We start from the raw sequence: 15,207 nt of genomic DNA on the forward strand, positions 1-15,207 counted from the left end.
ATACGAGAGGGGTGGTTTGAAAAGTTCTTGGAATGTACTAGAAAGAAGTGTCTTACCTCTGTGGAACAGGTTTTAATTTTTAACATAGTCTCCCTGTAGACCAATGTATTTGGTCCAGTGATCTTCCAATGCCTTGATCCCATCTCGAAAATGAGATTCCTCCAGGCCTGCAAAATACCTCTCCAATTCGGCTGTCAGTTCTTGCCCCGTAATTGTTCGGCCAGTAGGAAGATAATCTATCAGCAGAATGCCTTTTGCATCCCAGAAAACTGAGGCCATGACCTTTCCCGCCTGTACTGCCTTTGCTTTCTTTGGGAGCCAAGTTTCCCCCCAATCTGAAGTCACAAACCGGCGCAAAAAATCTTGTTGGTTGTGCTGAGAACGGGCCAGATTTTGTTCGGACATTTCCAATCTGGTGCGTTTATGATCCAATGTCAAGGCACCCATCTTGCGGCTATATTTTTTAATTCCCTATTCTTTGGTTAAAATGTGATATACCTGTTCAGATGACATCCCTACAGCTTCAGCAATCTCACGCACTTTCAGTCGACAATCCTCCATTATCTTTTTATGGACTTTTGCGATAAATTCTGGGGTTGTAGCACTTTTTGACTGTCCACTACGCGGATCATCATCTAAGCTTTCCTGATCAAATTTAAACTTGTTGGTCCACTTGGTAACAGTTGAATATGAGTCCCCTCTATTGAATAGGAGCAGAGTCCCCTAGTGTGTTCTGAAAGTTGGCATAAATTTTCTTTGCTTTACAATCCAACTGATATACTCTTTATCCTTCCATCCTTCCTATTGGATCTCCAAAATACTATAAAACCAATAATCACCCTTCTCACTAGAATCCTGACCGAAATTCCTTTCAGTCTTCCACGATGAGTGCAAAGCCCCTAGTTATCCTTTTGTGGAACACTAATGGACTAAATAACCACCGTGACGAACTTGATATATTTCTCCACAACAAACACATAGATATTGGCCTGTTGACAGAAAATCACTTTACTCAACGGTCACATTTCTACACTCGTGACTACAAATCAGACACTACTTACAAATCAGACCACCCAACACTTCACACGCCGGGTCTTGCATCTTTATCCATAAATCCTTATCCAATTCCCGCATTCCTTCCACTCCAACTGACGCTATCCAATCAACCTCTGTAATTATTGCAACTCATCCTTTCCACTTAACATTATCAGCTGTATACTGCCCCCCTGGTAATTCCCTTTACTACAATCACCTTGACTCTTTAATCCGATCCTTCGGATTGCGCTTCATTGCTGGAGGAGACTATGCTAAACATCAACGATGGGAATGTCGTACATCCAATACCCATGGTAATATCCTTTCCCAAGTCACTTCCTCCAATAGTTATCTATCCTCACACCCATGAGCCCTACTTATAGGCCTACATCTCTCAAGAAACGTCCTGATATCTTAGATATATTTACCACCTCAAACCACAATCCAGTTATCCTTTTTTTACATACGAGCTTCGTTCCTAAGCCCTTTGTCCCTCATTGATTAAAGGACGAGTTGACTGGGACAAATTTCGTAATGATTTGGAAAACAAACTGGTCTCCACTTATGACTAAACATGACATTGACGAAGCAATAAAAAACTTGACAGAATCTATAAGAATTTGCATATACAACAACACAACGACCAGTAAAATTAATAATTCCATACGTACTAACTTGCCAGAGCACTTTCGCATCTTATTAAAAGAAAAATGCAGAGCAAGAGCGAAGTGGCACAGGAATAGATAGCCAACAGATAAAACATATTATACTACATTGACAAACCAACTCAAAACAGAACTTAAAAAATTCAAAATACAAAATTTAACTAACTTAACTCAAAACCTCATGACTACTGACAAATTTTTATGAACGACCACTAAGAAGCTTCTCAACTTCAAAAATTTTAATCACCCTCTTCTCACTGAATCACAAACATCAACAAAATCGGATGATGAAAAAACTCAGATATTCAGTCAGCACCTTTATAAAACATTTGAGCCACACTCTGACATCCTTAATCCAACCCATATCGAATATATTGAAGAAGAAATCAATACTCCACTCCAAATGACTTCCACCTAAAGCATTTCATCCTTCAGAGATATCCAACATCATTCATAAGTTACCTTCCTGCAAAGCTCCCGATAATGACCTAATTACATCCCATATTCTAAAACATCTTCCTCGAAAATCTGTTCTATACCTCACCTACAATGCTGTACTCAGATCATCATATTTTCCTGATCCATGGAAATTATCCATAATCAAAATGATTCCCAAATCTCAAAAGCTGCCAGAATACCCATCCTCTTACTGTCCTTGGTAGAGAAACTCATCTTGAAACGCCTGTATACCAGCCTTGATTCCAACCACTTAATCCCAGATCACCAGTTTAGATTCCGAACATTCCACTCCACTATCCAGCAATGCCATCGTATGGTTGATGTCTCGTCTTCATTGGAGCGCGGAATGTACTGCTCGGGAGTCTTTCTTGATGTAGAACAGGCTTTAGATCGAGTCTGGCACCCAGGACTGCTATACAAGATCCGTAAATTCCTACCCCCAACATACTTCCCCATTATCCATTCTTATCTCTCCGACAGATTATTTCAAGTAAATTACAACAGCGCTTATTCATCCCTATTCTTTCAGTCTGCTTGTGTACCTCAGGGTAGTATCCTTGGTCCTATCCTTTATACAGTTTTTACAGCTGACGTCCTAACACTATCCGTACCTCATATCCCGATGACACATGTCTATTGTCAGTGAACAATGATCCTTACATTGTATCCCAAATCCCAATCCCACATCACCACCCTTGAAAAATGGTGCCAAAACTGGAGGATTAAATTCCAATAAATCCCACCAAATCACATTTACCCTTTGTCGTAAACCCATGACATCTTTCCCCACAGTATCCTTTAATAATACCTCACTTATTCAAGTCGGAGAAATCCGTTACTTAGGACTTCATCTGGACAAACGACTGACATGGAATCCACATACAAGACTGAAAAGACAGGAAACTGCTCGTCAATTCCAACTATTACAACATTTACTGGACAAACGGTCTAAACTGCCAATCCATTACAAAAGACTTGTCTACATGACTATTATAAGATCTATCTGGACATACAGAGTTGAGCTTTGGGGCTCCACTAAACCATCAAATTCCTTCCAAATTCAATCCTTACAGTCCAAAATCCTTAATGCTCCTTACTTTGTCACGAATCAAGTCATACATCAGGACCTCAATATGTTGCCGATTTGGCCAGAACCAAATACCAATCCTTCCATAATAAACTTCCCAAAGACTCAAATCCACTTGCTTCTAACCTGGCTTCTCCTTCATTTTCTAATAATTCTTCTAGGCGTCTAAAGAGAAGATGGCCTCGAGATCTCCTCTAGAAATGTTATTGGAGTTCTATCAATGGGTAGATTCTCCATATGTCACTATGTCACCTACAGCAAATTTACTTGTTGTATATATTTTATACAGTTGTAAACATCAATAAATAAATTATAAAAAAAAAATATATATTCCTTATAGTATATACCAGAAAATAAAAATAAATAAGAAGTGGTAAAATACAGTCACTCAACCATACCATGTATAATTAGAACAAAAACAGCCTTGCTATTGAAAAAAAAAGAAATCCAACTATACTTATACTCAATTATTCTGAGTTAATATGTAAAGCCTTATTAGACATTTCTGTCCCCAATGCGATTATCAGCTGGGCCAGATTTGTCCTTAATAATAGAATAATTGTTGTTTTGGAAGACAGTACTAGGCTACAGGCGCAGGAAGTAAATGGATGCCTTCAGGGAGTTGCATCTCACCGTTGTTATGGTGCCTAGTTATGGATAGCCTATTGAGAAGACTTGAGGATACTGGGATATTCGCACAAGCTTTTGCTGATGATGGAGTGATCCTCATTAGTGGAAAGTTCGTGAGTACCATCAAGGAACTAATGCAAGTCGCATGTAATGTAGTACAGAGATGGTGTACTGAAATGAAGCTTTCAGTAAACCCATCAAAGACAGAGTTGATTATATCTACCAGGAAGTGGAAATTGGGTACATTTCAAACCCCAATTTTCTTGGGCAATCAACTTCAAGCCAAAATGTCAAATATATCGAAATTAGTTTGGACGCAAAACTGAACTGAAGATCTCAATTGGTAGAAATTAAAAGAAAAATTAGTACTGCCTTTTAGCAAGAAAGGTGCGCTGTTGGCACAACCTGGGGTTTCAACCCAAAGGTTATGCATTGGATTTACACAGCTATTATAACACCGAGAATTATGGAGTATTGTGGAGAACTATGGAAGTATTGTGTGGTGGACAGCCCTGCAATGGGCTTCCCATGTGCGAGTGGCCAGTAAGATCCAAAGGATGGCCTGTATTGGCATAACTGTGGCATTTCACACAACACGTACTATGGTATTAGAAGTTATGCTTTCCCTAACACCACTCCACTTATCGATTAAAGGGGAAGCGGTATTAGCCTATCTAAGAATGAAAGAAAATAGACAGTGGACAGAGACATCTGCCCTGTTTCACTGATGGATCGAGAATGGATTCGACAGGACTAACGGGGGCAGGAGTTTACATAGAAGAATTAGGCATAGAAATAAGCTTCCCACTAGGCAAGCACTCGACGGTCTTTCAGGCAGAAGTGTTTGCCATCTTGTCAGCAGCTTTATGCCCTGAAGTCACTAGCTATGATAGGACTGGCATCACCATCTTTTCTGATAGTCCGTCTGCCCTTCAAGCCTTGGAATCACCTAGGGTCACCACTAAATTGGTAAGAGAGTGTAAATAAGCCTTAGAATCATTAGCGTGCTTAAAGAAGCTTCAGCTTGTGTGGGTCTCAGGACATAAGGAAATCACAGGTAATGAAAAAGCTGATCAGCTTGCTAGAAACGGGGCTGAGCACCCTCCTATAGGACCAGAACCATTCCTAGGCATATCTAAAAAGCATAAGAGAAAAGTAGTTCTTGACTGGACATGAAAGATAGCAGGTAAAGAGTGGAGGAATTGTATAGGGCTGAGACAGGCCAAGGTTTTAATAAATAAACCCTCTACTTTTAAAACTAAGTGGCTGCTAAGCCTAAACAGAAACGAACTCCGATTATTAATAGAATTCTTACAGGCCATTGCTGACTTAAAAGACATCTTAAGATATGTGGAGTAGTCCATGATGAAACCTGCTGCTTATAGGACAGGCCCCAGAGACTGCCTTATATTACATAGCAGACTGTGTTAGGTATGCATCACTAAGATACATGCTTTTAGGCTCTGATTGAATCACAGGAAATGAGGCTTCCTCTATAGATTGGGAGTCCCTTTTAGAAAGTCGAAAAGGTTCGATATAGAGGAATAAGATACATAAAAGAGCCATTTCATTGGGTTGTCTTGGGGATGGCAAAACGGACCAATAGGCCCACTTGCCGGACTTGTTCCTCCCACCATTACCAGTACCAGTATACTCAAATATTCTTCTGAATTGATTATTGTATGTAAAAATAAGCTAATCCACTAATGTGATTTATTACTCAGTGCCTCTTAAGGAGGATATTTTCACCGATTGGCTTGTCAAATTTGTATTAGTCATACTTCTAGGCTTAAGTGTCCCATCGAGAGATGCTACATGTAAGACGTTAGCTTTTAGTGAATAAAATCTTTATTTATTCATATAATGCATTTAAGAATATTAGAACACATGACACGGTTATTATATTCGTACAACTAAAGTATTTAAAAGATATAGTACAAAAATCAATATAAGACATTTACTTAATGACTGTAGTGGTGCAGTTCGTGTCAGCTAGTCATGTCGGCCCGTAACGTTTATGGAGGTTATAGTAGACTAGCAGAAGTAATAGGGGAGGAGAGACACAGCTGAATTGTTTCATAACATGTTTACTATAATCTCATTCATATCATCAAACTGAAATTATAAGGTACTTATTGAAGATGGTTGATGTGGAATGACATCAACGACTGCAACAACTTAATTTTTCAAATATTTTCCGAGGATTACCCCCTTTGAAACAAGTCAATATTCAGGGTGGATCCTACATTATTCAATTTCGGGTTTAGTGGTTTACAGAGTGGGTTGGAAATAACTGATCCACACCGTCGCTTTCTATACTAATATATATATATACATACTCATTGGTACTCCAATATCCTTCTGAGTTGATTATTATATCTACAATAAACATTAGTAATGGTAATATGAAACAGTGGTTTCATGCGGGATGAATAAAGAAAAAAAGTGTCTAAAAATTGGGGAGGAAAGACGCAGTTAAATTATATCATAACATTTTTACTACTATCTCATTGATAACATGAAACTGAAATTGAAGGGGGTTGATGTGGTACCCCCGTTGCAACAAGTCGTGAGTGGGGGTGGGTAGCACATTATTCAATTTCCGGGATAGGTGATTTACAGGGTGTTGGAAATAACTGATCCACACTGTTCCTTTGATCTATACCACTCAGACGGTACGGACAGGACGAAGGACCTGCATATGAATAAAACTTCTCTCCATTACTGGTTGGTAAATATATCGTAATTCTCTCCTCTCCAATATCTCCCTGGAGTTGGGAACCTCGGATAATAAATTCATGCCCCCTTCGTCTCCGCCTAGTGTCCTTGTTGAAATGACTATTTCGCACTATTTGTAGCAAGTCTCGAACCTTTAATATTGATTTTTCAAAACCAAGATCGTCATATTGAGATGTGGCTCTCGGCTCATCACTGTTTGACTCAGGGTATATTGTCATGGAGTGGATCAGTATCATGAATAGTGGACTTAGCTACTTCAAGCATTGCTACCAACTGCAAGAACCTGGCTGTGGCAGATAATTATTTTTTGTTTAACTGTAGTCATAAGTTAGCCCTGTGTGTTGGGAGCACATTGGGGTCCACCTGGCCTCATAAAGTGGGTACCCTTAGTTGTGTAAAAGTCAGACAGTTGAGCATGATTATGAACAAATCATTTTCTTGCACACCCATTGGACTAGTAACAGTACTTCCTAACAAAGTAATGCACCCCTAAACCTTCATGGGTTGTAATGGTACAGATTTAATTTTTTTTAGTAATTGATCTTTATTATATATGATTATTCAATGGGTGGGTAAAGCGTAGTGCATGTTTAGGGGTGTTTTTGGCATGAAACTGGGCCCATCCCCCTCCATTATTAACAGTTAATAAAACTAACAAAATGTTAAAATAATCATTTAAGACCCACCAGGCCAATCTGGTAATAAATAAATAAAAACATATATATATTAACAGTGAGTACAACATTTTAGTACCAATCCAGTTAATGGATATGATTATTAGGCATTTTTATCACTCTAATAATAAATAAAAATACTCTTACAATTTTGACATTATTCCACATTTTTTAATAAGGGGTCCCCTTGAGAAAAGTCTTATAGATTAGGAACTCAATTACTACTCAAAATGATGCTTCTTAATTTATTTTTAAATAAGTTTACAATAATATTCTTCATAAGAATATCACTTTCCAAATTTATCAAAATAAAGCCACAGAATTGCTGTTTTGGGAAAAATCATATCTGAGTACAGAGCTTTATAAAGGCTAAAATTTAAGTAAGTTTACTCTACTTTAAAAAAGGTATGCATACATCAGTTTCCGAGATATTCAGCATGAGGTCCACTTGAGAAAAGTCTTATAGATCATAAACTCAATTACTTCTCAAAATAAAGCTTCTTAATTTATTTTTAAAGCAGTTTACAATATTCTTCAAGAGAATATCACTTTCCAAAATAAATCCAAAAAAATTGCATTTTGGGAAAAATTATATCTGAGTACAGAGCTTTATAAAGAAGGCTGAAATTTCAGCAAATTTACTCTACTTTAAAAAAGGTTAAACAAAGATCAATATCAAATATTCAGCATGGAATGAAAATTTAACTATCGTTTTAGGGTTTTTCATGAATAAAATAAACCTCTGGTTGTCTGCCAAGTTGCAAATTTAGATCTTTAATGTCAATCCAAACCCAAATATAGAAAATCTGAACTACTAGCATTTTAAAAGTGCTTTGTTTCCTAGACTATAAGTCAGCATACCAACTCAATCTTTCATGAGATGCTTTTAACTGATACGCTCCACACAATACGCTAAAATGCCTGGAGAAGAAATAAAATGGCTGGATGAAGGATATTTCATATGAGGTAAATTTGTTAGTTCTGATGTATAGTAACAAGCTTTCATAAAATATTAATTGTGTTTGCATAAAAAGAAAAAAATTTATATCTTTAAAATATAAAGAAAACAAATAGAAAAAAGACAGCTGAGTGTTACTATTATATATGTATAGATGTTATACTGAATAATACTCAAAGCATACATAGAACTTAGGACATAAGGTACCTAAAAAATATCAAGAAAAATAATAGTGACCACACATAACTCAGATGAAACTCTCTGAATCAATTTGTGACCACTGTAATATTTTGTTTAAATCATTTACTAGATTTTAATAAAATTTACCACTCTTTGTACTAATAATTAATGTTAGCCATAATATACCTACTTAAATAATAAGCCTTCAATACATCAGTCAATGTAGCACATTTGTTATTGATAAATTATATCAATATGATCAATCTGCATTGCAAAACAGCAAACAAGTTGAATAATTCTAAATAACAATTAACAAACTAATAAATGATCACTTATAGTTTTTGTTTGGTTTTTATATTTGAAGCAAGACCATGACAACCACAAACTATCAAAAATTAAAATCCTTTAAAAAAAAAAAAAAAAAGAAAGAAAGAAATATATAAAATGAGGAATGATTTATTTCAGCTACTGCATGGAATCACTCTAACACTTTCTTTTCTTACTTTTTCACAGAAAGCTTTACTAAGAATTTATATTTGATATATTCTACATTTTGTTTGTACATATTTATATTTTACATTTGTTTAAATTCTTACAACACTGTAATTACTTAGGATTTCATAGATTTAACAAGACGAATGACATTCAAATATCAAATGAAATAAAAACACATTTGAAAATTAATTTTTATATTAAACATAATTCACATCCTTACGAAAACTATAAATACACAAAAATTTAATGGCATTTATATCAATGCCAATACTTTAAATTTAGCTCGCACTAAAATAATGGATGTTAATAGAGGAGCTTAAAATCTTAGACTACTATAAATAAAATTAAGAAAGTGAATTTACAAACAACTTTTTTTATATGCATATAATATACTGTTTTTAAAGTAACATCCTGTCAATCACAGTTGTTATTTTACATGCTTATAATTTTTGAAATTATAATCAAATTATGTATAAGAGAATTCAAAATTTTTACAATTATAATCTGATCATAATTTCAATTTACTACTTTAATTTAATCCAGCCATCACAAATTACATCAAATCTATAACAAGAACAAAATTTACTAAATGCGATGAAAAAATATATTAAATATTATATTTCAAAACTTCATGAATTGAAACAGATCAAAAGATAATCACAATTGCATTAAACATAAAAATTAATTAATCACAAAATAAAGAAAAAAATAAATAAACATAAATTTTAACATACAAAAAAATTTAAGAGGTATAACTCATTTAATTTAAAAACTACAATTCATTGAAAGAAATTATGTTTTAAACAAATTATTTCCTTTTTCATTTAATAATGGAAATCATATCATTTCTTCAGACGAAGTTACATTTAATCTTCAAAAAACTGAATTCACTAACATTAAACACTAAAATGAGAATAGTTAAAACAATTTATACATAGTTAGTTTCTTTGCTTAATTTTTTTTTCAAAAGCAATATATTTTGAACTGAAAATCATTTTCAATTTTTGAAATGTAGTAATTTGGAGATTTACCAACATCAGAAAACTATCAAAACACAGCAAGTATATATAATTGGGTTGGTCCTAGATTTTTATGTCTTACTTAATTTTTCACTTTATTGTAATAGTATTATTAATGTTTTTTTTTTTTTTTTTGTTTTTTTTACTGTTGAGCAAAATACAGCAATCAAGACAAATGGAAAATGAAAATATTCATAAGTATAGAATAAGGAAAAACATATGTGCACAAATATAAAAACACGGGATGTTCTAGATAATATGGTCAATATTAATATGTTTATTATACTACCATCTTACTAGAAAGTAATAAATATTTTATTTCAATAATATTGCATTGATATATATACTTATATAATTAATTAAATAATAATAATGAAAATATTTGATTTCAAAAATAAAACCTACTGATAGACAACTAAATAGTTATAATAAAGTATTTCAAAAACTTAGTTTTACCATTACAAAATGACTTTAACACTGATCATTTGATAAAATAATAACTTTTAATTTGTCTATAATTTATTGAAATGTGACCTTTAGGGATTAAACCAAGTCAAAATTTTTTTCAAGCTTTTCTCTTTTATAATTTTTTTTATAAAATGATCTGATTACTGTTTTAACACTACAACTACTACTGATATTGACCATCTTATAAGTAACATCCTGTCAACAACTAATAGAGTGAATTGCCTTAATCACCAGTTATATCATACAAATAATTAATCACAATAGCTTACTTTATTTTTATAATAGTGAATTACCTTTTGTCACCTGTTGTATTAGACAAATCATTTTTTAATCTCAGTTATAATAATAAAATTGGTTTTTAATTTTCAAAATTTTGGAAAGCAGCATGCGGTTAACAATGTCATAGAGACTGGAAGTGACCTTTAATGTATGTAAATGAAAACAAGGAAACAATAAATTAAATTAACATAAAACTACTGACTAATCATTCCCTCAAAATTAGTTTAATTTTAAAGCTATTAATCCTTATCAGTAAATCAGGAAAGTAGACATCAGTTCTGTTTTAAATTCATTTTTTTGGAGTCATTCATCATTTTTTTTTTTTTACAATATACTGACAATATTAAACAATTAAAGGGTAGGTATTTACAAAAAAAAAAAAAAATCTGACTCTGAACAATACATCATACTAAAGAAAACAAGTTAATTCTGGGGCCAGTAGGTAGAAGATGAGTAATTCCCTTTGGTCATAACCACCTTAGCTTGTTGATTTCCTTGAGATCTACCACTCATTGTATTAGACCCATCCTAAAAAAAATAATAATATTGAAAAAAATTTAAATAATTTATGGTTATAACTAACTTAATGTAGTTTAGAATAAAGAAGTATGGATAAAATTACAATACCAAGAGCTATGGACGAACATGACTATAAGAAGAATAAAATCAGTCATAACAAACATTTTTTTTTTTTTTTTTTTTTACTGTCATCAATGACAATATGGTGAAGAATTTAATTGAATTAATAAGAATTGATTGACTTAGGTCATCAAAAAGTTTCTAGATGGCAGCAGAGTCGGCTTTATCAGTATATTTCAAAATAAGGAACATACTGGACTCAACATTGGAAACTTAACATAGGACACACCCAGAACCAATTTAAAAATTTAATCTGGCAATTTTAATGAAAAGATCAGCAGGAGAAAGCTGCAATACACATGTTTATACTAGTGACAAAATCAGCAATCATAAATTTAAGTATGCTAATCTCTTTAATGTTCATAATTTAGACAAAGAAAGACTTCAGTGCATATAAAATACACGTGCCTGCCAGCATATATACATATTTTAAATGAAAGAGAAATGATGGGATTGATTGAAAATTATAAGCATTGAAAAATGATTCTTACATAAGAACAAGCAACATTCAATATAACATTCAGAATGTTTTACTTTGCATGTAAAAATTGGTTTGATTTTTTATTTGAGTCCTTTTGAATGTCAGGTCTTCAAATAGGTAAATCACTGATACTTGTAATTGTTTCCCGACTCCTAATGGCTACCTAGAAGTTGTCACCTCATAATAACTAGAGAGGAAGCATCAAGATCCATGATTGCCAAGGAAAAAACATTAAATGAGCCAGGGGAGAATCAAACACACTATTTTCTAACTGGGTACTCTAGGACCCTTGTACCAATGTGCTCAACCATCATGGCATCTGAGGTTAACTTAGCAAGATATGCTATAATTGTAATTAGTACATAAAAAACAATACCACATACAATTATCGATATATTTTTTTAAAGTAAATAAACAAAAGGAAATAGGAATTTTGATTGTCTTTAAATAGAAGATTTTGAAAAAGAGAAACTAAATCATGTTAACAAGAACCTAGTTAAACTTTTATTACTTCTGGAGTCTATTAAATACTAATTCCAAGAAACAAAGTGTAACCCATCTTTGAAAACAACCAAGACCATCAAATCAATATTTTAAAATATATAAAATAAAAAAAAACCTATCTCGACAAACTATAACAGAACCAGATGTATTTCAGAGACCAGATAACCTGGAGGTCTTCTTTTTATTCAAATAATTTTGAATTGTTAATTGGTTTCCATAAGGAGAAAACATCTTTTCCAATGAGACTAAACTTTTTACCTGATATAATAACAAACATCAAAGTTACTGAACATTATCAACAGTTACATTGATAATTCAAAAACTATAAATCTAATATTTACATCAAACTCATAAAGTTATAATAATTTACAAAACCCGACATTTCATAGTCAACAAAGCAATAATTCTCACACAATTTTGCATTCCTATTCATAAGGTTATTGAATTCTCTTGTTAGAATTGAAATTAATTATTAAGCATAAAATAAACATTCGGAAATTTTTCATGTAATTTTAATACATCTCCTTATTTCACCAATACAAAACTCACAATATTGGATTTAAAAGTAAAAGAAGATTTCTACTATGATTTTAGCTTACTTGATGAATAGGTTGATGCATCAAAGTTGTGGTGTTATGATGAGGGGTTATAGCTGGTATAAAAAGATGTTGAGGATAGCCACTGGGACCCATGCCAGAATTTTGAGATCCTATGTTAAAGGGGGGTGGCGTTGCACAATGGAATCCTTGCTTTTCATATGACTAAAATAATAAATTAAAAAAAAAAAAAAAAAAATTAAAACCATACAATAAAGACAGAGAGATATAAGACCTAAACAAAGATAGCAAATCGATCAACAGACAAGGAAAAAATAACAACTATTATGTTGTTAAAAAAACATAATACAGGCTAATAAAATGTAAAAACCACTAACTTAATTATAAAAACATTAACAAGTAATCAGCAATAATTGATAAACAATACTTTTGAAATAGTTATAAGCAATAATGAATGGGTATAGGAAACTTTTGACATTAAAATGAGTAAGCTCTACATAGAAATTATTCAAAATTAAGCTCATAAGAACGAAAGTGTACAGATGAGTGGGTGTGTGTGTGTGTGTACATACACACACACAAACAAATGGACAAAATCACCCCACCACTCAATATAAATTGAAAATTAAAAAAAAAATACTAATACATATAAAGTTCTATGCTTTAATCCTGTTGTGGGGGAGAATTGTGTTACTGACTGATCTACTAAACGCTAAGTATTTTTAATTTCTTAGCATTATGAAATAAGGTTAAAGCAAGATGTAGAACATTATATGAATACGAACAGGAGAGAATTAAGTCAAATAAAAAGGTCATAAATTGAGTTATCAATCAGAGAGATTATGACTATATTCATTTCAAACATTCAAAATACAGAAAATTGGAAGAAAAAAAAAATAAAAATAAAAAAGATCTGGAACCTTTCTATTATGAATACAAGTAAGAATGAAAAGAGCAAACTTTGAAAAAAAGTAAACCATTAGTGTGCCTATATCAGAAAGCCAATATGAATCCAGATTACACTTTGCACAATATGAGCATGAGATTTGTAAGCAGGGATTGGTCTCAATTGTAACTTAGTTGTAGTTAAAAGTCAAGATACTAAGGGAAGAAGTTCTATATATTTTCATATTTGGATTTACTGGTAGCTCTTTGATGTCCTAGAGAGGTTTTCTTTGATAAAAGATAGATGTGCTAGGAAGGTGAAGTACTCAAAAGACTTAGTTATAAATTATATATCTTTAGCGCCCAATAAAGGGCAGTGATGCTTCTATTGATATGGATAATAAAGAATGCGTATGAAGGAAAATATAAGGCTAATTGGAGCACTGACAGAAGATGAATACTTAAAGAGGATTGTAATGAATGTTTAGTGGAGCCACTATTAGAATCTTAAAACATACGACTGAGGGAAAGTTATGAAAATGATCGTCAAATCCAAGACCTAAAAATCTTTCAAGAGTTATAAAATTAATATGTAATCATCAATTAATATGAAATCATCAATTAATAAGAAATATCCACAGTAATAAATAAAATTTTTTAAAAAAGGAGGGAAAGATATTTAAGAGAAGTGAATTTCATACACCAAATGAACAAATAAACAGTAGTAATGGATATAACACAGTATATTTTTAGAACTTATGAATGAAAAACACTCTTCCTTGTTTCAACTATTTATTTTATATAATTAATAAACGATAACAAAGTTTCAGGGTCTGTTTTTTAATTATTTAAAGAAACATATTATTTGTGACAATATGTTATTATTGGCAATGCAAGACTAATAAGAAGAAAACACAATGTAATTATAGATAGATGTCAAATCAGGTAATTGTTTAAAAAAAATTGTGATATATTGTAATTATTGCATGCATGGTATTTATTTGAGAATGTTTTAGATACCTGAAGATGGGGGTGACAATCCCGAAACATTGTAATCATTTATTAATGATATAAAATAAATAGCTGAAACAAGGAAGAGTGTTTTTTATTCATAAGTTCTAATTAGATGTGAAACTCTTCCAGTAGAAGATATAACTTTATAAAGTATTTTTTGTTAAAACATTTTTTGTATTTATTAAAATTCTTTGGTTTCTATAAACTAGGTAATAACCAGAATTCACCTTTTTATTATTTTACAGGGATTAGAGAAAGAAATGCTTTATTCATTTATGCTGCCCTAATACATCGGGTTGCCACATTACACAGCATACTAAACAATCCGTAATAAGACATATATATTACACATTTTTTTATGATATAATATAATAGAAAGATAACAAATTAGTACATAAAAAACAATAATAAATATTTTATTTCAATAATATTGCATTGA

At 32.3% G+C, this 15,207-nt stretch overlaps 1 protein-coding gene across 6 annotated transcripts in view; it reads right to left on the reverse strand.

Annotated features, from left to right (window-relative positions):
• Positions 1–8,867: 8,867 nt before the first annotated feature.
• The window catches only part of lig (lingerer), a 40,618-nt gene continuing 34,278 nt past the window's right edge, over positions 8,868–15,207 (reverse strand). For 5 of the 6 annotated variants that reach the window (XM_014417370.2, XM_014417371.2, XM_014417372.3 and 2 more), the window contains 2 exons: positions 12,912–13,073; positions 8,868–11,216 (listed from right to left, as the gene is read on the reverse strand). In XM_014417370.2, the coding sequence (XP_014272856.1) occupies positions 11,112–11,216; positions 12,912–13,073 (267 nt within the window). In that variant the 3' untranslated portion in view covers positions 8,868–11,111. The remainder of the gene's footprint in view (positions 11,217–12,911; positions 13,074–15,207) is intronic. The other variant, XM_014417375.3, reaches the window with a different exon arrangement.

The sequence above is a fragment of the Halyomorpha halys genome, unplaced genomic scaffold, assembly GCF_000696795.3.
Source record: "Halyomorpha halys isolate HHAL.00 unplaced genomic scaffold, Hhal_1.1 Scaffold154.1, whole genome shotgun sequence".
Classification (NCBI taxonomy): Eukaryota; Metazoa; Arthropoda; class Insecta; order Hemiptera; family Pentatomidae; genus Halyomorpha; species Halyomorpha halys.